Source organism: Stegodyphus dumicola, chromosome 6, assembly GCF_044657685.1.
Source record: "Stegodyphus dumicola isolate Sdum_Otavi_A_Nest chromosome 6, ASM4465768v1".
Taxonomy (NCBI): Eukaryota; Metazoa; Arthropoda; class Arachnida; order Araneae; family Eresidae; genus Stegodyphus; species Stegodyphus dumicola.
In genome coordinates, this window is record NC_140773.1 from 34655391 (window position 1) to 34680206 (window position 24816).

The following is a 24816-nucleotide window of genomic DNA, read 5'->3' on the forward strand; positions in this document are numbered from 1 at the left end:
AGGTGGTCGGCCACTGCGCTGTCCATGGTGGGATGTTATGCCTGAAATTAGATACTCTCGGCACACTCTTGACACTGTGGATCTCGGAATGTTGAATTCCCTAACGATATACGAAATGGAATGACCCATGCGTCTAGCTACAACTACCATTCCGCGTTCAAAGTCTGTTAATTCTCGTCGTGCGGCCATAATCACGTCAAAGCCTCTTCACATGAATAACCTGAACACAAATGAAAGCCCTGCCAAAGCTCTTCGCATTTATACATTTTCTACGCGATACTACTGTATATTTGCATATTGCTATCTCATGACTTTTGTCACTTCAGTCTATATATGTAGAGACAGGGATAGATAGATACAGATATAATGCGTAAAGAGAGATTTATAAAATGAAATAAATATATATATGCAATGCGTATATACTCCGTGATCATATGCGGCTTTTGGTTTCGAGAACATTCGCTATTGTTATGAATAATTTCGCTTATCTGATATCAAGCCCACGAAATTAATCGTGACAAGGAGGTAAGTTTGCTCCTGTCGTTGGCAACAGCCTTTGACACCATACAAGTGATAGAACTACTTTGCTCTTCCGCTCACAGTTTTCATCAGTTCTCTAGGATTATACAGATTGTAATGTTTCAGATTATTACCGCTTGAGAAGTAGGACTGGATCATGCAAATATGAATAATCTAAAATGTATTTTATAATTTTGATATGATTTATAAGTTCACATTAAATACGTTAAATTTTTTCCCTCCAAAATAAATGCATAAACAGTTTCCCCATCAGTTAAGTTAACCAACTTTCTTTAGCTCTGTTGTTTCTGCTGTTAGCCATGTTTAGTCATAGGGCCACATATGAAGTACATCATGAATAATCATAACCAACAGTTGGTTAGAAAATTAGAAAATTGCAACTGTTTCATCCATATGAACATGGGGTTAAAATATTGTGTATAATCTTTTTAATGTTTATTATGTTTTATTTTGCCTGTAATTGCTTAAAAGGTCACGTGGAATGAAACGTAACTCAGTTCTCTTGGATTATATAGGTTTTATTGTTTCAGATTATTACCCCTTGAGAAATCGGTTTGGAGCACGCAAAATGAATAATCTAAAATATATATTATAATTTTAATAGGATTTATAAGTTAACGTTAAATATATAAGTTTTTTTTCCCTCCAAAGTAAAATAAGATCTAATTTTCGTTTCAGATAACGTTCGCTTTTTTTTTTTTTTTTCATAATCTAATAAGTTTATTTTAATACAATTTTAGAATTTTCTTATGAGAGTTTAATCTATTTCTACTAAATTATTAATTTAAGTGTTTGGTTTGTAAGGATTATGTTAGTTTTATTAACAGTTAAATTTCTTTTCTGTCAAATTCTTAACTTCAACTTACTACTTCCGGCCAGAACGTAGTCTTAGAATCACGTCTGAATACATGATGATGAGGAGCTGTATTTAACCGCGAAGTTCTACTTGCTGAGTTACAGAGAATCAGCGTTTCTGATTAGCGCGCGTGCGCCTTTTTGACTACTCTCTCTCAAAGCTGTTATTACGCTCGTCCGTACTCAGACCCTTGATAGCTTCGCAGTCATCTCGTGTTTAAGGGGCCAACTCCAATAAAAATTTGATAGCTTCGGCTATATCTCTTTAGTTTAGATTAGTTTTAATTTACTTCTTAGCCTCTTAAGTTAAAGCCCAAGTGTCGGCTTTTATTGTACACTCCAAGACGGAATTCTGTTAAATCTTATTTGAATAATAAAGGGCTATTTACCCTTCCATCTTGTTGTTTCTTGTCACACGAACTCAAACCATTATTCGCTTTTTGTTCTTAAGATTCTTCACGTTCGACTGTAAGTTAGCAAAGTGAGGAACTCTACAGGTTATATATACTACGTATATATTTCATCATAATCCTGGGTTATACGGCCTGTATATTTCAGTTTAGCTACAATATAAATAAATCTTTGTGTATTAGAATTATCTCAGATAGGCATGGATGTGTTTAATTCGTTTCATCGTCAAATTAAATAATAAGTATTTTTTTGTTTAGAGCTTTTTTGTTTTGTTTCTTTTAAGAGCTTTTTTGTTGTTATCTCTTTGAAGGAAGTTACATACTTACGGTAAACATGTATTTTATGCATAGTAGTACAACAAAATCAGGAATGAAAAATTACACCATCGGCTATAAAAATAATTTTTTAATTTCACAGAATTCAGAATTACAAATTTAGTAACAGCCAAATCAATAACAGTACTGAGAACTACAAAAAGGTAATCATTTGCTATTCAAAATCAAGAAAATATTTTTGAAAAATCAAGTTATTTCGCTTTAAATTTCTTAAACGGAAGAAAGAACTCTTGTTTAACGTTTGAACTAGATATTCTTAATGAAATAGTTTTTTAACTAAAGTGCTAGGTAGCTAAATTAATTGAAAACAATAAAACAATAATTTTTAATTTCTAAAAGCAACAAAAATGTGAATACTGAATTAATACTACTGAATTAAATGTTTTACGGTAAATAATTTTTCAAATTCATATTTATTTATAAACTTAAAACAAACTTCCAAATTTAAATTACTTCAAAAAGATTCTGCAAGAATTTTGTAACTTTGAAAAGAAGACTTTTGAAAATACGACTGACTTCCGCAAATCTGCAGTCTAAAACTCTTTATTCAAAATATCTCTACCAAATCCAAGAAAGGGTTTAAATAAAATAAAATTACAGAAGAATATGGGGGTTTTGCTTAATGAGTATAAAATTGATTTACAAAATTAATTTAGTGCTATTAAAATTAAACTTGCAATCGAATGTTTTGTTCTATTTGTAAAACAATGACAGATATACGTCAGTGTGTCACATAAATTAATACTATCATGATATCAAAGAAGGTTTTGACAACTGTTAATTTAAGAATGTTTGGAAATAAAGTGCAGTCTTTCTTCCGTTTAATGCAAAAAGAAATATTAACTTAAATTGAACTTTATCATGAACAGTTTTTTCTCAGAAAATTAAATAAGATTATTTTATTTAAATTGTACAATCTGCAAATTTGTTTCATAATTTTCCAATATTTTTATTGAAAACTAATTTAGAACAATACATTGTGTTTTTAAATTGTCAATCGCTTAGTGATGTTTTTCAGTTCATTTCAAAAAAATAATTTTTTGTTGAATAAATTCAGATACATTTTTATGCATTTAAAATATATCATGGAATTATGATGGTTAAAACGAAGATATTAAGTAAATGTCATACAGATGATGAGATTTGTTTCAAATCTGATTTTCGTAGAAGCAATTGAAAACCGTTCCTTGATTTAATTTGTAAACTAACCTTTAATTTTTTTTCTTAACTTTTAAAGATGAAATAATGATAGTAAATGAAGGATGTACATGCAGGATGACAACAATAAATAATGAAATAAATTAATGATATGTTTAATGGAAACAAATGGAAGTGAAACGAAGTATAGTAGACTCCCAATAACGGGGACAGTTCTGGAAACAAAGTTCTTGGTTAATCCGGCAGCAGTTAAAAATACAAGAGAGTGGAATATAGCATATTACCATTTTCTTTTTGTTACATATTTAACCATAAAGCACATAGTTTTTTGGTATATAATTTCTTTATTTTTGAGCAAAAAATATTTTTTGAGTAAAAAATGTAAGACTCATTTCTATTTAGTAAATATCGAAACGAAAGGCCTGCTGTTTCCACAACGAAAGGCAAAGTTGTTAGACAAAACTGTAAAACTAAGTTGCTGAAAATACGAAGTTAATTTATACAAAAATGGCAACCAAATTATCCGAATGGATTATAGTTTCAGAGAAGCAATTCTGCACCAATACACAGCTAAGGCAATAGTATGTGAATAAATGATTGCTGGCACAATAAAAATTCAGAGTCTGTTATTACAGTGAGATCAGACTACAACAGGCTACCGGTATGGGTAGCTGACATAGGGATGCCTTTCGTTTTCTGGGGACTGTTATATGAAGTTCAATTCATGTGAAAAAATGCTTAAATTTATGACATACCAAAATGTTTAGGCTCGTGTTTTTTGAAGATTTCTAAGAAACATGAAAGTCGTATAGAGAATTTTGTCCTTTTCGTAAGAAATGCTATTACATATATGTAAGTACCTTTCTGATCAAACCTTTGGGGGTACTTTCCAAAAAGAAGTGTATGAAATAAAATCATACAGGAAAATGTAGTGGAAAGGGAATCAGAACATTTTTGAACATTTAACGAAACGTTATTTTGAGTAGAATGCGTTTGAGCAAAGAAATATGGGTTTCTTTGATCAGAAAATATCTCTGTTATGTTACAACCATTTTATCTGCCCGGTGTTTCACGATCTGAGTTCACTGTTTTCTCTAACCAAGATAGTTCTATGGCATTAACGTTTTCAGTCTATTCAAGCTATAAAGTTCGAACGCTATCAGTTTACGACAGATTTCTGAAGAAGTACTCAATATTTTTAAAAATGTTGGAACTCAAAAACGTTCCTATAATCATAAATGTATATATTTTGATAGAGAGTTCTTCGAAGAGGATTAGGCAGTATGTTATTTGTACTTCAAATGAAACCGATTTACTAGCAATTTCCGCTAATGTTTTGAACATAGTATTATTCCAGAATTCGGAGAGACTGTAATGCTGCAACATTCCTGATTTCAAATATTCAGGATAGAAAACATGGAACTTATACTTAATAAACAATGCGCTGAATTAAATGTAATATTACGTATTTCTTGTGAGCAAACTATGTACACTTGAAGTGAACACTAAAGTATTCAAATGCACTTATAGAAAATTTGAATTTGGTTTGCCATACCAAACATAACAAGCAACTTGAGTTCAGTCTGTAGTACAGTTCTACAGAAAATCATTTTTTTTATCTTTTTGTTAACACCAGCGTTACATTAAAAAGTTTATTTTAAATCGCATACTGGTTATATAATCATTACTAACAGTTTTAGTTGTAATATAAATATATAATCTTTAAAATATAAACTATAGCAAAAAATACCACTTTATTATTTGAGAATTTATGCAAAAGCAAAAAGAAGATGAAATTTCTTAAAGTTTGATATCAGTGCAGCAAGATGAAAACACAAAGGACTATGAAACTGGTTTAAAATTTCGTTGTATACTACGATATATATAATATCCCACAAGTCCTATTATCATTGCCATTTACGACATTTCTTTTTTATTATTATTTTATCTTGGTGATTACGTTCCAGATTACTGGATAGGTAACTGAGGGAATGTTGAATGGCTCCAAGAATTACAAAGTGTTCCTTGAAACTTATACTCATCTCATGAAACCCTTATCTTCAACGGACTAATTTATAAACACGTTGATAAGAAAATTAATAAGTAGTGCTTAGGAAAAAGAAAGGATCTATAATGTCTGCTTTCAGGTCAGACCTTTTATTATTATGAAACATATATTTTTGGAGCTGTTATATTAACCTATTATATGTTTTCAAAATGGGAGGAAAGCACTGTAAAAAGTTTTCGTGAAACTCATTTTTATGCAGAACTGAAAGGGCATCCTATACTCCTATTTGGGTTTGTGAGAACATTGTGGTTACATCGATTCTTGTATCGTTATCACGCGCGAGCACGTGCGTCGAAAGATATAAATACTGGAAGGACTGGTTTGTCGCTCTCTCTTTTTCGTCTTTCCCCTCTTGCTGCCTGACGTCGTGTTAACGAGTGTGAGGGCCTTCGAGCCCCACACACACTCAGCAGTCGCCATTTTGTTCCTGTCTAATTTTGCAGAGAAAGAAGCAGAATGAAGAAATCCAGTACTTAAAGTAGAGTGTTTGATTTGAGACTCACTAAGTCCGGCTGACGTGAATAACATAAAAAAAAAAAAAAAAAACGCGCAAGCAGAATATAAGTAACTGTTCGACTTCAAGATGTGCTTGATCAGCAATGTGTCACCACGTGCGATGTGTGTAAAAATCATATGAATGTAAAAGGAAAAAAGAAGAGCTTATAAGTGTGTAACCAGACAGCGCGATAATACGAAGATAAAATTGACCACGTTTCAACCGCAAAATTATTCGATGGAACAGGATTGCGCGAATAGTCACGCGTCGGCACTCCACGGACATTCCATTTGAGTTATCGCATTGCGAGTATCTAAGTTATGATATTTTAGTATGTATATGTGTGTGATAAATGTGTCTTATTTAATCCAGAAAGTATGTGTATTAAAATAAATATGAGATTGGAAAAAGAAAATATTCGGCTCATGCATGCATCAGTGGGTAAGTCTTGTTAATCTATTTAGTAATGATTATGCAATGTACTAAACACCAAATTTTAGTTTAAGTATTTACGCAAAATTAATTTGTACTTGATATTCTTAGTATCGTCACTTTATACGATCACGGCCAGCAACACCACAGGGTTTTCTAATTCTCAAATATGCTACTTTATCCTAATTTGTAATTTTTTTCTAATTTAGAAATATTAGAGATACAAAGATTCAAACGAAGAACTTTCCTACGACTAATTCAGGGAACAGTGGGGGAAGAAACTGGAACTTCAAAGCATTTTGTAAGTGACTGAACCTTCGGAGATATGATTATTAAATTATGATTCTTTCCAGATACACATTCAATTTCTATACTTCTGTAAAGTGTTTCTTGTTAGTATAATGTTTCATATTCCTATTTCGGATTCAATTTCCTCCACTCGTTTCCTCACTTTTGGGACATTCGACAAAGGTGGTGGTTTGTAGGTCTTGATGCATTCTTCGTAAGTGAAATCAGTCTGTTTCTGTGGTTTCTGAAACTGTCAAGAATACTCGGGCACTCGCCCATAAGGAAGGCTTTGTCTCTGGACTAGCCTCCTCCTCAGCTCTCTTGCTCTGACACACATGCAGATCGTCACCACCAATGATATTAACAATACACCCAGAAGGATAGCGATGATGGCAATCATCCGAGTGGAGTTCAAGCAAAATATCTCATCTTGTTTAACACTGGATCCTTCTTTGAAGAGAAGAAAATATACATTAAGTTTTTACAAGAGTACATTTTAGAAATAACATATATAAAAATTATTTTAGAGTTCCTAAAATTCTAACAAGAAACCGAGGATGCAAAGCAAACAAGAAAACGATGATTCAAACAAAAGAAACCGAACAAGACTAATTAAAGTGAATGTTATCCGAATATGTTCAATGAACGTAATCCTTTGAACAGAGTTTTTTTTTGTAAACGAAACATTTATAAAAGTAGAAATAATTAAACAGTCAAGAAAAAACAAAAAAGTTTTTGAAGAAGTTCTTTTTTTTTTCTTCTAAAGTTAATTACCTGCAGATTCCTTAAAACTTTCTGCCGTAGAAGCTGGACGATGCGGACTGACATCCATTTGTGGTGCTCTTACTTCTACCGAGTTGAAAACTTCCATTTCATCCATAACATAGTAAGCGTAACTTTCTGATCTCTTCGAACGGCTCCTGCCTCTACTTCCCCATCTCGGCTTCACACAGCTTTCCTGAAATTAGTGTTTCATAGAGTTTAGTAACAGGAGTAAACGAAACATAGAAAATATTTTGAAGACTATATTTTTTCCGGTGTTCTAAATACATTTATTAGTCCAGATTAGTAAAATTATTATTTATATTCACTACATTTTCTAAGTAGTGAAAAATTAACCAGTAATTTCAATCGAAAATCGTAAACTCGTATTGATAACAAATCAAAACTACATACTAGGCGGCTACACTATAGGTTATGCCTTCCAGGCTGAGGTATCGGAACATTCAGGATCGCCTGTTAGATGGTAGATATAACGACAGCGACCATCATCTAAAATGACATCCTATTTGGAAAGTATGAACGAAAAAGATACGAGAGCAATTACAGAAAGTTTAGGGTATTAAATGTTAAGTAAAATCGGAGCGGAAGGGATAAAAATGTGTCGCGAGTAATTTTTTTGAAGGGACCTTTCAAAGGTGCTTTTTCTGACAAGACGTTCTGCACTAACAATTGAATTAAAGAAGTGATACATCATAAGCTAAGAACTTAGAGCATTTACTTGCAAACTTTCAATGCTACTAAAGCAATGACACACGTATAGTATTGTAGACATATTAGGTTAATTGAAAAAGCCGGAGAGATGAAAAATTAGCAACCGCCTTCGCCGGGAATCGAACCACGGTTACCTGGAATACCAGTCCAGCGTGCAGAACCATTACACCACGAAGGCACTCTAGGAAGGCGGGAGAAATACCTTATATACTCCCCCTTTTAAAGGACGACTGGGTATTTTAGGGCACACAATCGCCAAATTCTGGTTGTGGAGAAACATCATACAGCACCATTTTAGTTCGAGCGCCACCGTAAAGGCATTAGGTTAATTGGAAAAGCCGGAGAGATGAAAAATTAGCAACCGCCTTCGCCGGGAATCGAACCACGGACCTCTGGAATACCGGCCCAGCGTGCAGAACCACTACATCATGAAGGCAGGCTAGGAAGGCGGGAGAAAAACCTTATAGTATTAAAAATAGAGATTATGTTAAGAAATGAGGACATAGTTTCAGTTTTATATATAACAATTTCGGTATTATAAATCATTAAGGTTACTTTTTGACACTTCTTTCTTAACATTACAGGCTAATTACATTAAAAGCAGCTAGCTAGTACAATCCATTTAACGTACTGTGTGCGTGTGTAATTACAACTAATTAAAGAATAAATAATGCTGATAAGTATGATCAGTGCAGACTTCAATCATGATTCGCTTTTTAAAATAATAAGTAGATCACTTACTTTAACAGCAATAATAATATGATTGCTTTTCATAATTATGCATTGAATTTAGAGATTCTGAAATCTTTATTTTGCAATAAAATTTTAAACAGTTGTTGAAATAAAATAAATTTAAATATGAACATAACTATTTAAGAAATAGTCAGTTATTTTACTTTCATTAATCGTTAGTATTTCCTTTTCCAAAGAAACCTAATATTTTATTTTTAACAAGAAACATCTGGTGTTGAAATTTCTTCTAAATTCCAAAATGGATCATATACGCGGCCGTATTGCTAAAGAGTAAAATTCATGTTGAGAGATAAAAATTGCGGACGATTGAGAAAACATTCAGTCTCTTAAGACTCATGTCACAATTAAGACTCTGAAAAGAGTTATAAAGTTCTTACCAATGGGCATGTAATATTACAAACTAAAACTCTGCACTGTAGATGTAGATTGTCACGTTCTGGAAATCTGAAAACTTTGAAAGTAGTATAAACCATCTTCATACCGGTTTTACTGTTATACTTCTCTTGCAGTTTAGGCATGATGGCAGGATCAACGGTACACCTAAAAGAAGAAAGAAAAAAATTCTTTCAAATGCATGTGATAGAAATATTTTTTCTTTATAAAATATTTTGATATGCACTATAAGATAATAAAACTTAATTACAATACGTTCTTCATAAAGACTGAAAACTAAATCGTCTCAACCAGAAAGCGTTGCATAAATTTTCATTTTTTAACTGAAAACACATTGTAGGTAAATTTTACCTTTAGTTTCGAAAATCAGTAGTAATATGATGACTAGGTAATGCATGTAAAAAAACTCATTTGCTAGAAAATACTTTTTTAAAATTAATTTAAGTCTCGTCTGTTCACGGCGTTTATGTATGTGAGCAACAGTCAAAGATTAATAATTTTTAAAAGTACAATTTGGAAAAAAAGCGAGTAAATTATGTAAATGAATATATAGTACATGATTATAATAATAGTACATTTTATGTCACAAAACTTTTAGAGCGAATACAATTTATGGTAAAAAGGAGTCTTGTGTTTTTTTCAACCAACTTAATTTAATGTGATACAAAAAAATGAATGATTATATCGATTAGGATCAATTAAATAATTCATTGTATTATTTAGGGTGAAATTACTTAGTTGGGCAAATTTATGTATCTAAATTCTTAATATTGTTTAGGTAGAAATTATTTAGTTCATAATCTTATATATCTAAATTCTTAATACAGTTTTTTCACTTGAGCTTTGATAAGTTACAGATAATTTACGTATAATGCAATCTATTACAAGATTCAGGTTTATGTATATTCTGCATGAGAGATATCTATCAGTACAAAAAATATATACACACACGATTAAAAAATATTAGAATTCTGAAAGAAAACACTTTTTTTTGCAGTTTTCTATTAGCATCAACCATACTGTCACAAAACTGAATCAATTTTGTATTTATTGTTAACGTAGAGCAGAGAAAAGAAATCATTAAGTTACAATCTTAAAATCAGTAGAAAATTAGGGTTGGAAGTAATTAAAACACTTGTATTTGTAGAACATCTATTTAACACTGCAAATGGCTACTGCTTTAGCAAAAGGTTTTTATGACAATTAAAATTTTATTTCATCTTAAAGTAACATGATCTTCTTATCAAAAGAGATTACAGTCTTTCCTTTGATGCAGGAAAAGAAAAGATTCCTTTTTACTGTCTTATTCATATAAAAAAGGATTCAAAATACTTTTTTTTAAAAATTTGTGCAATCTGTGATAATCCTTGAAATTTCCTTTTAATACAACTATTAAATTAAAAGCTTTATATTCGTAAAGAGATTAAAGAAATATTTTTATTTGAAATCTTTTTTTAGCCCAAAGGGCGTAAGTCCAGAAGAGCTACTAGTCTCGTGTGGTGTATTTAATTATGGCAAAGCACACTAGGGCTATCTGCCTAAGGGGAGGGATGCCTTCGTGGAGGACTTTCTAAGGGAAACTGGCTTGTATACACGTTACACATGGGAAAAACCACGAAAACGCCCATGCAGCCAGCCCGTTCGCGGGATTCGAACCTCGGACCGAACTACCAGTGTTCAGCGACTTTACCGCTCGGCCGCTGGTGGGCCCCCGCTACTAGTCTCGAAACGGCATTTTGCGTCGAATCACTTTAAAATGTCCGAATCACTTTTCAAATTGTTGCCACCAAACATTATCTCCTTGTATTATACTATTAAAAAACTAAATAGTGAAGAATCTACATGGATGTGTGTATCTCGCATTGTGAATAAACAACAGTACCTAGAGCCATCAAATGTTGAATAACATAGTCCTCTATCCGAACATGAACACCTGGAAGCCTGAATTTCCAATTTGTAATTTGTTTTAATGCCTTCTTCATATTTTGTAAAACTTTAACGAATGTTTGATAGGAAAAACTCAACAATTTCACAACGAGCTGTGGCAACAAGAGAATAAAACATTTTCTTCTCCAGCGAGCGAGAATATCTATCGCAAATTTTAAAGATATGCTGTTTTTACATATTTTTAGCCCAATGTGGCGTTAGACCAAATGCTATCGAAACGTGTATGTGTGTGTGTAATGAAAAAAAAAAAAAAAAAAAAAACCGCCCGTTTTGGTGTAATATAAAATCTGAAAGCTTCAGATTTTTTATTTTTATTTTTTCTTTACTTTATATGCATGCAAGGAATTTTTTTAAATAAGTATTACAACTTTTAAACACAGTGTTTTTTGTTTTTAAAACTAAACAGTACAGGAGGTGGGTAGATATATTTAGCTACCTATTAACGTTCTTACAATATCTAACTAACACGTTCTGACGTGCTTTAAAACAAAAGAAATCTTTCTTTTAACCAACAAAGCAAATGCATTAAAATAAATGAGTATTCACCATTCCCGATAAATATAGCTCTAAGAAAAGATTTATTATCAAATGAGTGATTTAACACAACTCAAGCGAAAACTTCTTGAACAAAACATTTTATTGCATCTGCCCTTCTTATTTCGAATGGATTATTTATTCTTGAATTTATTTGGAAAGAAATTAATCTCTTTTCTTAGTATTATTCTTTATATTTTGTTTATTAAATGCATAGGAGGAGGAAATAAACATGCCTTGCAAATCCTGTGCAAACCGAAGTGAATGCTGATAAAAAATTAGGTTACTGGATTTTTTTGACAGGAAAGTGCTTACCCATTTGAATCGATAAGTAATTGTTGGTTCTCTTCTGATCCATCACTTGCTACACAATCAATTACTTTCGCTTCTACACCCTCTGTCAAAGAGAATTTATTTAGCAACTACATGATCGAGAAAATTGAAATATTATACTTTTAAAAATAAATATACGTAGTTTTAAATATACGAACAGCAGATAAATAACGAAATTATAAGTAGCACAAAAAGTTTGCAGAATTAATCACGCTATGTAATTAATATAGATAGAACATTCTCTTTTTATAGTGAGAAAGTATCATTATGCTTGAAAAAAGCATTATTTATGCAGTTGTTAAATTAAATAACTTCTTTAAGCGAATAAGTATATGGTTTGCAACAAAGCTTGACTTATTTTTACTTTGCTGCAGAAAGAAATCACATAATATGAATATTTAAATTAATATGCACCGAAAAATAGAAAGCCTTTAATATCAAGATCAAAGTTGCTATTCTATAAGGTTTCCTCCTTCGTGACGGCTCTGGCTCCATTGCTCCTTTGTGTCTTCATTTCTCTGTCTTCTGTAAATGAGTGACGTCAGCGTTGAGAAGAGCACTTTGTTTGTCTATTGACCTCGATCAAAATATTGAAAAATATTCCTATTCAATTAAAATATAAATTTTTCCACGTAAAAATCCTCTTGGGCACTAAATAAATTCAGCACCTTTATCTTGAGATCATCTCCTAACATAAAGTAAATTAATTATATGCAGAAATTTCTTCAGTGGAGCAAAGAAAAAGAGTCACAAGGTGATAAGTCAGGATTGTAAGATAGATATTTCTCTGGTTCTCAGCAAAGCTACTTCAGATCTGGCATCTGTAAATTAAGTAACATAAGAACGGCCACTACGGCAGTATTACAGTCTCTTGTTTAATATCCCTGGAATCTTGTTTTGGACTAACAATATTAAACATTGTAATTTTTCTTGAATTCCTCTAGTACAAAAGTAAATTATTGTTGCTCTTAATTCCTATTTTATAATCCAAATAATATGATCTGTAATTTCTTTCGCTCTTCCATCATTCTGACATCGAAAGTTTCAAATATCTTCCATGTTTTTTATTCTTTCAGTCAGCAACAGCATTAGTCTCAGCAATACCCCAGTGCAATCTGATACACTATGATAATCTAAGTAATTTGGTTTCAATTTTTTAAAATTACATACCCCGCTGAACAATCTCTCCACTATAATCTGGTAAAGGTACACCCAAATTTGATAATTCATGATTGACGACAGTAGAAGTTGAGACACTTTGAATTATTAGGAACTAATAAAAGTCGATTTTATTTTCTGATTATCTTTATAATATCTCTTGTCTTTCTGTTTTTCGTTTGCTTTGTATTCTAAGTGATCTTTATTTTCGGGATTTGATATTCGTTTTTGTACAAACAAAGCCAGTACGTTACGCCCACAATCGCTCGCCTTCAACTCCGACATAGAACTGAACGGTGTAATAACCTAACTCATGTGCGTAAACTTGTGTTGTCATGAGCATATTGTGTATTTTTGCCTAATTTTGAAGGGTCCTCCCATGAGCTCTAGGGAATTAGTATGAAGAAGAAACAAAAACTGTTAAAAGAAAATAATAACTTCTGCCAACGAAGTGTATTTTCTTAATAGCCATTTTGTGATTTTGAAAATAGACGATAAGGTATGTCTGTACTCCTGTAAAGAAAGGTCTATGAATAATTCCAATTGTACTACATATAAAATGAACTGTTTTACTTAATGCGTTAAATTACATCTTCACGGTTACGGAAACTTTATTTCAATACGTTTGAAATAACAATTGTCATTTTACTGTTTAAAAATTCTTACAACTTCTGAAATCTTCACGGATCGAAGAACGCTATAATTTAGCTTAAGCAGCCAAGTATCTCTTCGACTGTATTCATTATACAATATCTTAGCTCTAAATCATTAGATAAGTATTATTTCTGTAATGAGTAGATAGGAAAAAGGTTTCAGATATTCATGAGATATATAAACCTTTAATCAAGAGCGGTATGTTATCGTTTATGCTAAATAGCCGGAATCGAATGAAACATGGTTAGATAAGAAAAAAATACTATTTCTTATTATAACTAAATATAAATAATTTAGTTTAATTGTGCTTTTACTCTGATATTCTTTATTTGACATATATAACTTCTCTTATCTTACTTAGAGATAATAAAATGCAATTTAGGCATTATTAAGAACAATTCAAATTCAAAGCTGAAGGTTCTTTTTCTGAATTTCTATGATTGGGTATTGGATTTTGAACTATATTTGTATGCAGAGCATTACAATGACTTTTCCAAATTATTTAAAAAAAATCTAAATAGTATTGATAAACTGAAGGTCAACAAAAATTGATTTATTCTTTAACAACCGTAATATAATTTATACAGATGTTTAGGATTTGCTAAAATTCATGGATTTATATGCGACTTTTTGATACACGAAGTGATTTATCTTTGACTTGTATGTTATTATTCTTTAAAATACATAAAGGTTTAACAGACGTTTAAATTTATTATTTTTAATAAAATACTTAATTCTTTATCCAAAGATGTAAATATATTATTTCTTGAGAATATTTTTTAGGTTTAAAGACCTTATCTGTCATTCAGCCAGAACATCCTAGCGACACAGCAGTAATTTTTACACTACTTAATTAATTTTCATAATCTTCACGTGGTATGGAAACCGAATTTCTTTGTGTTTTTAACGCAATACTTGATTCGGGAACTATTTTACATAAAAAATATAATGTTAGATATTTTATCTCTTGAACCTAAGTACAGCTAAAAATTTCCATCACATGTAAAGAACGACGGTTATTTTTCATGTAAAGAACGACGTCAATGTAAAGAACGAATTCGTGTAAAGAACGACGGTTATTTTTAGTAGGCTTCTAAGCAACTAGTACCTGCATTTTTTGCATCATAAAGGAACTATAAAATGAAATTTAAATCTATTGTTGCTTTGGTTATGGACAAAAAGAAAATCATTTAACTTGTGTTTTATATTATCTTGCAGCATATATAATTTTAGAAGATAAAAATGTTCTGAAATTGAAAAGGAAAAAGAGAAAGAATAATTAACACTTTTCATGGAAAACAACAAAATTAATGGATTCGATAAATTACTAATAAATGTTGACATAAAAATTAGAGAAACTGTGAACAAAAATACGAAATTCATTACCTATAAAAATTCTGATGAACTGCTTGTTATGTTCTTACGTTTTTGTCCATCTCCATACATTCACAAATGCTTGGTTTACTCCTATACGGTACATTCTGGATTTGGCGATATTGGCATTACAAATGTTTTAGTGAGCCCGACAGATATTGGTTTTGTAAATATAATCTTGTGAACATTGGTCGTGATTCTATTCAGTTGAAATAATTCTTCTAGGACATTTAAAAAAGATTCTATTAAATTATCAGAAGAACGTCGAAAGGTTTAATGCACTAGCATAAATCGCTGCATGTTACACTGCACTGATTTCAACCGATGACGTTACACGTATATTATTTACTAGATACCTATATAAACGAACACATCGAGGTTTTGCGCGCTTTGGCTAGCTGCCAAATTCGAAGTTGTTAACTGCGCAGTTACTTGAGATTACATCCCTTCTTTCAAGTAATTTGGTAAAGATACCATCTCTAAGGCATTTGAAAAGATTGACTTCATGTTTGAAATTTAATTAAGCAATGACTGATATAAATAATATTGCTTATATTAAAAGCAGGCGGAATTTATTACTGTATCATCAGATATTAATGCAGTAATCTGTATTTATCATAATATGCGTATTTATAACTGCTAACAGCAAATACACATATTACTGTACAGATTAACAGGTATTACAATAACTACAAATATTACGGATATTATTTATTGCAGTACAAATATCTGTTGAAGCATTTACAGTATGGTAAATATTAATTCCAAAAAAAGACGATGAAACGGAAATATTCATAAATAAAAATAACATATAATTTTATTGCTAATTAAAGAAGAAAGTAGTATAATAATTAATAAATGAATATAAGGTACATAAAAAGGCGCAACTATTGTATTTATTTATTTAAAATATTTTGGAGAATATTTTGTGAGATACAGACCTTTGTGTCTAATTTTAACAAGCATAGTTACGTCTTCTCCCACATTAACATATTCTGTTATAGGAACAGCAGATGGCATCTTTCCTTTGAGTATGTCCATCCAACTATCAAATGATAATGATGGTGCCTATAATAGAAGATCACGTTACCAGCATGTCATTAGAAGAACTCACGAAATGATTTTATACTGTATAATCATTTTTTCCATATTTACAAAAGAAGAGTTTTTTAAAGGGGGGTGAAGACTATTTTATTTTCTTTACAGTCTCTCCACAAAAACCCTCCTTTCTCTAAACGGATTTGTAGTTGATGATTGGGAAGTCTTAAAATCTTATGGAAATTATTTTAAAGTAATTTAAAATAAATTTGCTCAATATCCATCCATATTTCTCAGATTGTGAGTTCTGATCAAATATGAGTATTTAAAAATAATATTAATTATCTCATATTAGTTCTGGAAACTTTATTATTGAGACAAATTATTCCTTTGAAAGTAATAGTTGTGATGAATGTATAACATTTATACCAACTAATAAATTAGCTTTAAAGAATAGGAACATTTTGACTCATTTTTGTAATAAAAATATAATTACGTAATTCGAATTTCATAAGACTGCTGATTTTCAAAGTGGCAAAGTATTCTTGGGAATAGTTTAACATTCCTCAACAAAATGGTGATAATTTTATAAGATTTACTTAAAATCGCTTCTTTTACGACTAGTCTTACATGTAGTTTATTAATACAATGCCTTAATACGTCTTTACTACACATGAGTTATTTAATTCCCTTTGTTTTATGTTTCAGATATTTAGGTATGTGACTGAATTTATCAACCTATATAAAAGTGCTTTAGTGCATACCGCTTTCCAAAGATATGTGAAACATTTAATGTCAAGAACAGTTGTGTTGTAGTGTTATAAAAAATAAATATTGTGTAGAGATATTAGGATTTTTTTTGGAAGGAGTCAAGATGAAAAATCAGCAAACGCCTTCGCCGGAAATCGAACCACAGACCTCTGGAATACCGGCCCAGCGTGCAGAACCACTACACCACGAAGGCACGTTAGGAAGGTGAAAGAAATACCTTATAATTGTTACGAATTTTGTACAAGTGTACATAACTTTAGTGAAAATTTATGTGAAATTGCGGTCTTTTCTGTATAATGTAACATGAAATGCTTGAAAGAGACGAAGCTCTGCCAGAAAAATAAGATTACAGAGGCAAGTCTATTTAGCTATCTATGAGTTTCTATGAGTTGGTTTATGGCAAAGCAATCGAAGGCTATTTGCCTAAAGGAAGGGATGCTTTCGTGGAGGACGTTCTAAGGGAACTGGCTCGCATACACGCTACACATGGGGAAAACCCATGTCTATTTAACAATGAGGTAAATGGACTCACTAAACCGAAGAGATATCGCCACGCTACGATAACTTTGACAACTGATTTTTGTCGCCAAATTTGGCCAGAAATCGTAAAAGACACCAAACGTGGCGACATTTTGGTCCGGTCTCTGTATAACTGTAACAGGTGTCATAATTGAATTATTATAATCGATTGCTGTACGTAACTGTAACCCTATCCGGTCCTTATATGTAACTTTAACCGTATATGCCTTCCAGTAATGTCGAGAAATGTAAGGTACTAGAGATTTCTTGGCGGCCGGACGAAAACTTTATAAGACTGGAGAGCGGATCTGCTCTAAGATTTTCACTTAATTCAGCGTAAGATCGGAGTACTGAGAGATCTCCTTGTGAGTTTCGCCGTTTAGATGCACTTTGCATTTCCCTTTTTAACGTTCTTAGCATTCTAAAGTGGTAACTATTGATTGTGCTCAGTCACACGAGCTGTATAGAGCTCTACGAGTATTTTTGTGAAAAGTTCTGGAACTGAAAGATGTTTCTTTTGGTAAAATAAATTTTTATCAAGTTATCACCGGTTCTTTGTGTATTCAATTCATTACGACTTTATACGCACGGAATAATCCGTAAAAGTTTCAAACTTTTAATGTTTATTAAAGATTTGGTATGATTAAAATCAAAAGCACTAAGCCGCATGAATCACTTAGCTGCGTTAATAATGGGTAGGAAATTTTTTTCCCGAATTTCTTTTTTAAATATAAAGAAACAGTTAACAAAGAAAAATATGATTAATCTTAATGAGAAAAGTAACAATTGAAAGTTCAAAAAGAGAAAACCTACCTTTATCTTCTAAATCCACTTTTATCTTCTAGTTTTTATCTTTTAGCTATTTACTATGCTACCTAATTTGACCTCTTAATTTTAATTTATTATTCATGCTTTGAGTTTTAAACATAAATTTGAAACAAATAAATTATATTTATCAAGTTTTTCTTTTCCAATAATATTCGATGTTTCATACATTAATCCAAAAACATAGTACAGGAAATTAAAAGGAGATTAGATTATAATTATAATCACACATTTAAGATAAACATACATTCATGGAAAAGGAATAAAATGAATATTTCAAAAATTCTTTTAGTAGTACTAGTAACATTGTAAATCGGGATTTTTAACTTTTATGATTAACATTTAAGCAATACACGGAAATTTCTTTCCAAGCGCAGGTCTAAATCACAGTTTTTGTATTGAGAAAAAAATGGCGGTTTCAATAACTTGAATATAGAAAATAATGGAATAAAAGTAATGTCTAAGAAAATGATTTTCGCATGCAATCTATTTTAAAGATACCAAAATATTAATACGTATCGAAACTTACAAAATTTTATAAGTAAAATTGGAAAAGGGAGAAGAATTAGCAATTGCGAAATTAATGCAATGAAATTAATTTAGTTCTTTAAAACATAAGAGAAAAGAGTAATGGCATAAAACTACAAGGCATTAAAGTTTTAATAAAATTTTGAGATTAATGATAAAGTTCGAATGAATTTTAAAACAATAACTGAACCTGTGTGGTTAATTGCGTGTTGGTCGTGATGTGGCCTGTCTCTGGTGTTTTAGCTGGTACCATTCTACTGCTGACCACCACATCCTGAGGCACACACTGAACTTGTATGATATCATCTGATGCTTGCTGGACATGTTTTTCATATTGCAAATACATGTATACATCGAACTGTATGCTACCATCCTATAAAACATATTTATTAACACTGAATAATAACTTGAAATAAATACAATAAATGAAAATAATTTATTTTATAAATGAATTCAATAAATGAAAACTGCGCGTTAATTGTAAACATTAATTCTATATTTAATTATGTGCAGTTTTATGTATGTAAGTACTAAGTGAAATGATAATAATATTATAAAATATAATTATATAATAATTGAAACACTAGACTATGGACTAATTTAGTATTAAACCAATGGGTTAATTCAAAATAAATAAATATATATATATGTGGCTTAAGTGTTTGTCGCCGATAGTTTATTCGTTGCTTTCGTAACTGCAAATTGTTTTATTCCCCGTGCAGTGCATCGCGTGACGAATATTATGAGAAAGCTAAGCCGAAAAAATTAAAATACAAGAGCACGTGCATTTAACATTTAATAAATAAATTTAAAATCTATATATAATATAATTCATAAATATGCAATCGGCGACGATGAAAAAACAAATAAAATGAAATAAATAAATATCTTTATTATATGCGGCTTAAGTGTCTGTTTGTCGCCGATAGTTTATTGGTTGCTTGTGTAACTGTACTAGCCAATGTGGTGAAGTTGCCACGGCACAGGGTTGCCGTTTCAATTGAGACGTAGACAATTTCCTGTGAAACTTGCCTTTGCTGTGACCATCAATAAGGCCAAACGCTTAAGCGTGTTGGCACTAAGCCTGCATTTGGACACGGTCAACTTTATGTTACCTGATCAAGAGTTCGTGAAAGAACGGACGTAAAATTAAAAATAATGGGTGGTTCTCTGCAAGACGAGCTTATATTTGATGGAAAGATCTACACAAGAATTGTTGTGTACAAAGAGATCTTGACATGTGAATTAACATTTTATTATTTAAATCACCTTTATTTATTGAGCTAGCGATGGCTCTTAAGAAATGTACCGCCAGTGGTTTCCTTCATTGCATTCTACTTTAAGCCATTTAAGCAAGTACAAGGGGGAAACCCGGTGGGACAGTAAGCAAAGGGGCGTCCTCGCCGTCTGCCCTGGGTAATTCAGTTTGAATTAGCAGACACCTTTGCACAAATCGTTTTAATTACAATTTATAATATCTAGAACAGCGGTCATTTCTTATGACAGCAGGGCTTTCTAGTAAATATATAAGATAACAGTACACATTAACTCAAAACTAGTACTGAACTGATCCAATGGGCTAACAATACATTGAAAAATAATAAAGCTCAGAATAGCTTAACAGTGAGCAGGACTAATTCCATTTTGAATGAATATTTTACGACTACTTTAATGTGTTTCTTTATCTGTAAACGCGCCTTGTTTGATCCTTTTTATCCTTATTTAACGTTCTTCAAAGTGAATGTATTGCAAAAGATTTAATTTTAATTTTATGTTGAGGCCATACTTTTGTTCGGCTATACCTGTTTAATATTTCCAGTGCAATAATCATCTTCTGCATGTCTTGTGTAATAAACAAAGCCTGTGTCAAAAGAAATAAAGCCAATTCTGGGAAATTTCTTTTATCATCAAGATGTTCGAATTGTTCTTCAAAGCAAGATACTGGAGCTCAACATAGTGTTTTTAACGCTTTTGTTATTGTTTGTAACAGAGCAGTAAGGCTTGATATAAAACTGCTCTGCATAACACGTGTCAGAGCCATTTGGGTATTTGCACCTCTCTCAAAATTGCATCATGCCTCACTAGCCGTGAGCTTTGGACATAAAGCAGTGTGGATGGACTTATTTCAACATTGAAGTTTGTTGGTGGCCGAATTTACATATCCTGATGGAAAAGTATGTTCGCACTGCGCTCCAAATTGCTTTGCATTTTCTTCTATGATACGAAATCAAAACACGCTGTCACCTTCAGTCCCAAACGTTCTAATGCCGTATGGCAGCTAAGTTGTGTCTTATTATATGCTTGACATTCCACATGAACTACAACGCAAAACCTACAAACGCGCCCTAGACCATGCTAAATGGTCCCATATGTTTCATTTCTTTTGGGACAAACCTTGCATGGCACAACAGTATAACAGTAAAGTAAGTATATAAGACAGAAAAAGGATAATCTAGTTTTCCATATTTCCTTATTTTTCATATATATATGTGGTGTACCAGCTTTTGTCCGGAATAAATAGATTGGTGAAGAATCATAGATGTAGTCGTAGCTTAAATTATCAGACGATAAGTTTAAAAAACAGGATCCATTTATTATTGGTCAGGAGAAATAGCAGTTACAAAAATCATATTTACGGAGTAAATAAAAAAGAATTACTAATAACTTTTTGTACGAAGTTTACTGCATCGTTACATTAAAAAAAAGACCCCGATATTCCTTTGCGAATCCTTTTATAGCCTCTGGAAAGGCGGAGCTTCCATGACGTCAGCCTCGTCAGCCATTCCAGTTCGCTTTAAATATCTCCAGAACATTCTATAACTGTACGTGTAGAAAAGGTGGGAAAAACAACTTGACTACGGGGCTGTGGATTTAATTCCACGTACTTTCAAATAAGAGACCGTCGCCATTAAAAATGAAAAGAACGTACAGTTAGAATTTTAAGTGTATTTTTGACTATGGAATTTTATTATATATATCGATAATAAGTCATTTTCCAGTCTTATTATTGATTTACATTTTAAAATTTTATTAGGTAAACCATTCTTAAAATTTGCTTATTTATTCACATGGAAAATTGCATATAGTGGAAATTACTTGGCAAAAGTTTTTAAATAAATTTTATTTTTATTTTTTCCCCAAATAGAAAAATTATACTTACAGGTTTTTCTATAACTTTCGTCCCACACTGATCAACAGGAAAGGACAGCTTGATTTCATTAGATCCGTTACCTGTAGCACTGCATTCAGTAGGATATCCACGAGCGTACAGTATTCCATAGAATGGATCCCGCAAAAGAACAATAGCTAGGAGAGTTTTCCTGCTGCAGGCTGCATTCACAGCTGAAAGAGTGATATTAGTAAGCAAATTGTGTTACTTAGAATAAATTTTCGGAATTCGGTAAGTAAGAAAATTTTCATTGTAAGTTGTACTTGAAGATGAGAAATAGATTGCAGTCTAAGATCTCTAGATTCCAATTCACTCTTTAATAACTCAATTTACTTCTGAAATAAAAGAGGATAAACGGGAAAAAAACTGTCTATTATAATAAAAATGAAATAATTACACAGTAGGTTCTTAATTAACTTGAGGGCAGATTAATCGGGTCAAGGATAAAGCCGGATTTGCCTGAATGAAAGTTAATTTTTTTTTTTTTTTTTTTTTGTTTTTTTTGTTTTGTTATGGAAGGCGTAAAAAATGACCATTACAAATCCTTAACTTAAAACCTGACTCTACAGTAAATGTAAAAAATGACTTAAAAATTTAAAAGTTTTCAGATTTTATATTACGTCCAAAGAGGCGTTTCTTTTTAACATTTTGTGTGTTTTCTTTATTTATTAAATGTAATTTTCTTCGCAATTAAGCCATAAAATTGAGTTCAAGAGCAATTTCGCAAAGTAATTTTAAAATGAACATACCTTTAAAATTTCCCTACACAGTCTCGCGCGCTGGAGATAAAAATGTTTTTTTCTGTATAACGTTGCCATTGCTCGCTTTGAAATAATTGAGTTTGTTAAAAAAAATTCATTAAAGGTTTACAGAATATGAAATAGATAATAAAATAAATTCCAAATTTCAAATTTGTGCTTCCAGATGCCCATATTCGCAGGAGGATTACGTTATTCAAAATTTGATGGCTCTAGGTACCGTTGTTTTATCACAATGCGAGAAACATGCATACATTTATGCAGATTTTTCATTATTTAATTTCTTTGACTATAATACAGGGCGATAATATTTGTTGGCAACAATTTGAAAAGTGAAACAACGCTTATAGTGAATCAACGCAAAATGCCAAAACGAAATTAATAGTCCTTGGCAAAATTGCCCCTTTGGACTAAGAAGGAAAAGAAAAATGCTTGAGATAGCAGCAATGGCAGCAAGTAAAGACATATTGGCAAATGATGTGATAGCAAATGGGAATATGATCAGCAAATAAATTAATAGTACTTAATCTGTAATGCACAAATCGAGTATAATGAAAGAAAATCTGAAAGGATTCAGATCTTAACGGCCCACCAAAAGGTTTGTTAAGGTCTTTTATGCTCTCGCTGAGAGGCAGTAAACCATTTTGATTTTAGATTCACTCCTGCGAATACAACCATTTTGTATTTTTGAATTTATTATTAAACATCGCTTTCTTCGCACTTACGCCACAAAACGCAAAATTTCACGCAAAATTCAATCACATAACTTTTAAACGCAGCATATGTTCGAATTTACGATATAATGTTAAGTGCTTCCAATAATTTTTTACACAGCCTTTTTTCCTTTTTTATTATTAACGTTTTAAGCATTTTAACATCATTTTTAAAATGCTGCTTTCTTTGCATTTACGCAACATAAAACTCAATAGTAAAATTACAAATGTTTAAAAACAGCATATGTTTAGAATTCCCGACAGAGGTTTAAGTATTGCCATATACGTTTTATATTGCTTTTATTATTAATTATTCCTTTATATGTATTACATGGCAATAACAGATGACAACGCCCTTTTATTTGAAAAGCGATAAGAACACACACGTAGTACAACAAGAAAGTGAATAAGCGAAAGTGTTAGGACTGAGATTAATAAATTTCTAGTATTAAAAAGTTTTACCTGAGTTTCAGTGACATTCTTAGAGTTCTGTCTTAAATATTGCCCTTTAAGCAGCGTATGACTTCGGTTTTTGTTTTTGTTTTTTTGTTTGTGTTTATTCTTTCGTTATTTATATGCATTCTTTTTCGCTTTGAATACTGCTTTAATTTACCTCTCTAAACGAATTTATTCTCCTCATTTAACAGTTTAAAATACAAGAAAAACTTTAATAGAAGATTTCTGTTAATTATTATGTAAGTTATTGTTCCTTTCTGTGATACTTTCTGTGATAAGTTCTTTGGATTAACCGTGGATGTCGTTATCGCTATTGTCGCAGTTAATTGGAAGTCGACTACCAAACTATTCAGAATTCTAAGCAATTAGGATGACTGAGGTAGTTAAGATAACTGGATAGTTTCTGTCTATGGTTATCAACACAGAAAACATAAGGAAATAAACATGAATTTTTTTACGCGTGTTTCATTCTATCTCTCTAAGTAACTATCTACGTTTAATTTTGATAGTTCGTTTATTCACATATAGCAAAGCACACAAGAACAATAAGCCTATTGAAACATGCCATCATGGAAGGTTTTCTAAAGAAAACTGACCTGTACACATTATGTAAGTACATAAGTATACACGTAGTACACAAAGTACACATGATGAAAACATAAACAAGCACTGAAACAGCCATCCTGCTCACCACGATTTTAAGCCGGGTCGAAAAAGCAGTGCTCAGAGGTCACATGACTCTATCAATGATGGTAACTACATTGAATACTGATTTATGAAATTAAAATCCCGTTTTATTTAAGATATAACCTGGTG

General features: G+C 31.5%; 1 protein-coding gene across 2 annotated transcripts in view; it reads right to left on the reverse strand.

Moving 5' to 3' along the window:
* Positions 1 to 2196: 2196 nt before the first annotated feature.
* cyr (cypher) overlaps positions 2197 to 24816 on the reverse strand; it is a 61564-nt gene continuing 38944 nt past the window's right edge. The window contains exons 4-10 of one of the 2 annotated variants that reach the window (XM_035351398.2): positions 22065 to 22246; positions 19095 to 19277; positions 16165 to 16291; positions 12020 to 12101; positions 9208 to 9370; positions 7358 to 7541; positions 2197 to 7030 (exon numbers count right to left, since the gene is read on the reverse strand). In XM_035351398.2, the coding sequence (XP_035207289.1) occupies positions 6837 to 7030; positions 7358 to 7541; positions 9208 to 9370; positions 12020 to 12101; positions 16165 to 16291; positions 19095 to 19277; positions 22065 to 22246 (1115 nt within the window). In that variant the 3' untranslated portion in view covers positions 2197 to 6836. Of the gene's footprint in view, positions 7034 to 7357; positions 7542 to 9207; positions 9371 to 12019; positions 12102 to 16164; positions 16292 to 19094; positions 19278 to 22064; positions 22247 to 24816 lie in introns of both variants that reach the window. The other variant, XM_035351397.2, reaches the window with a different exon arrangement.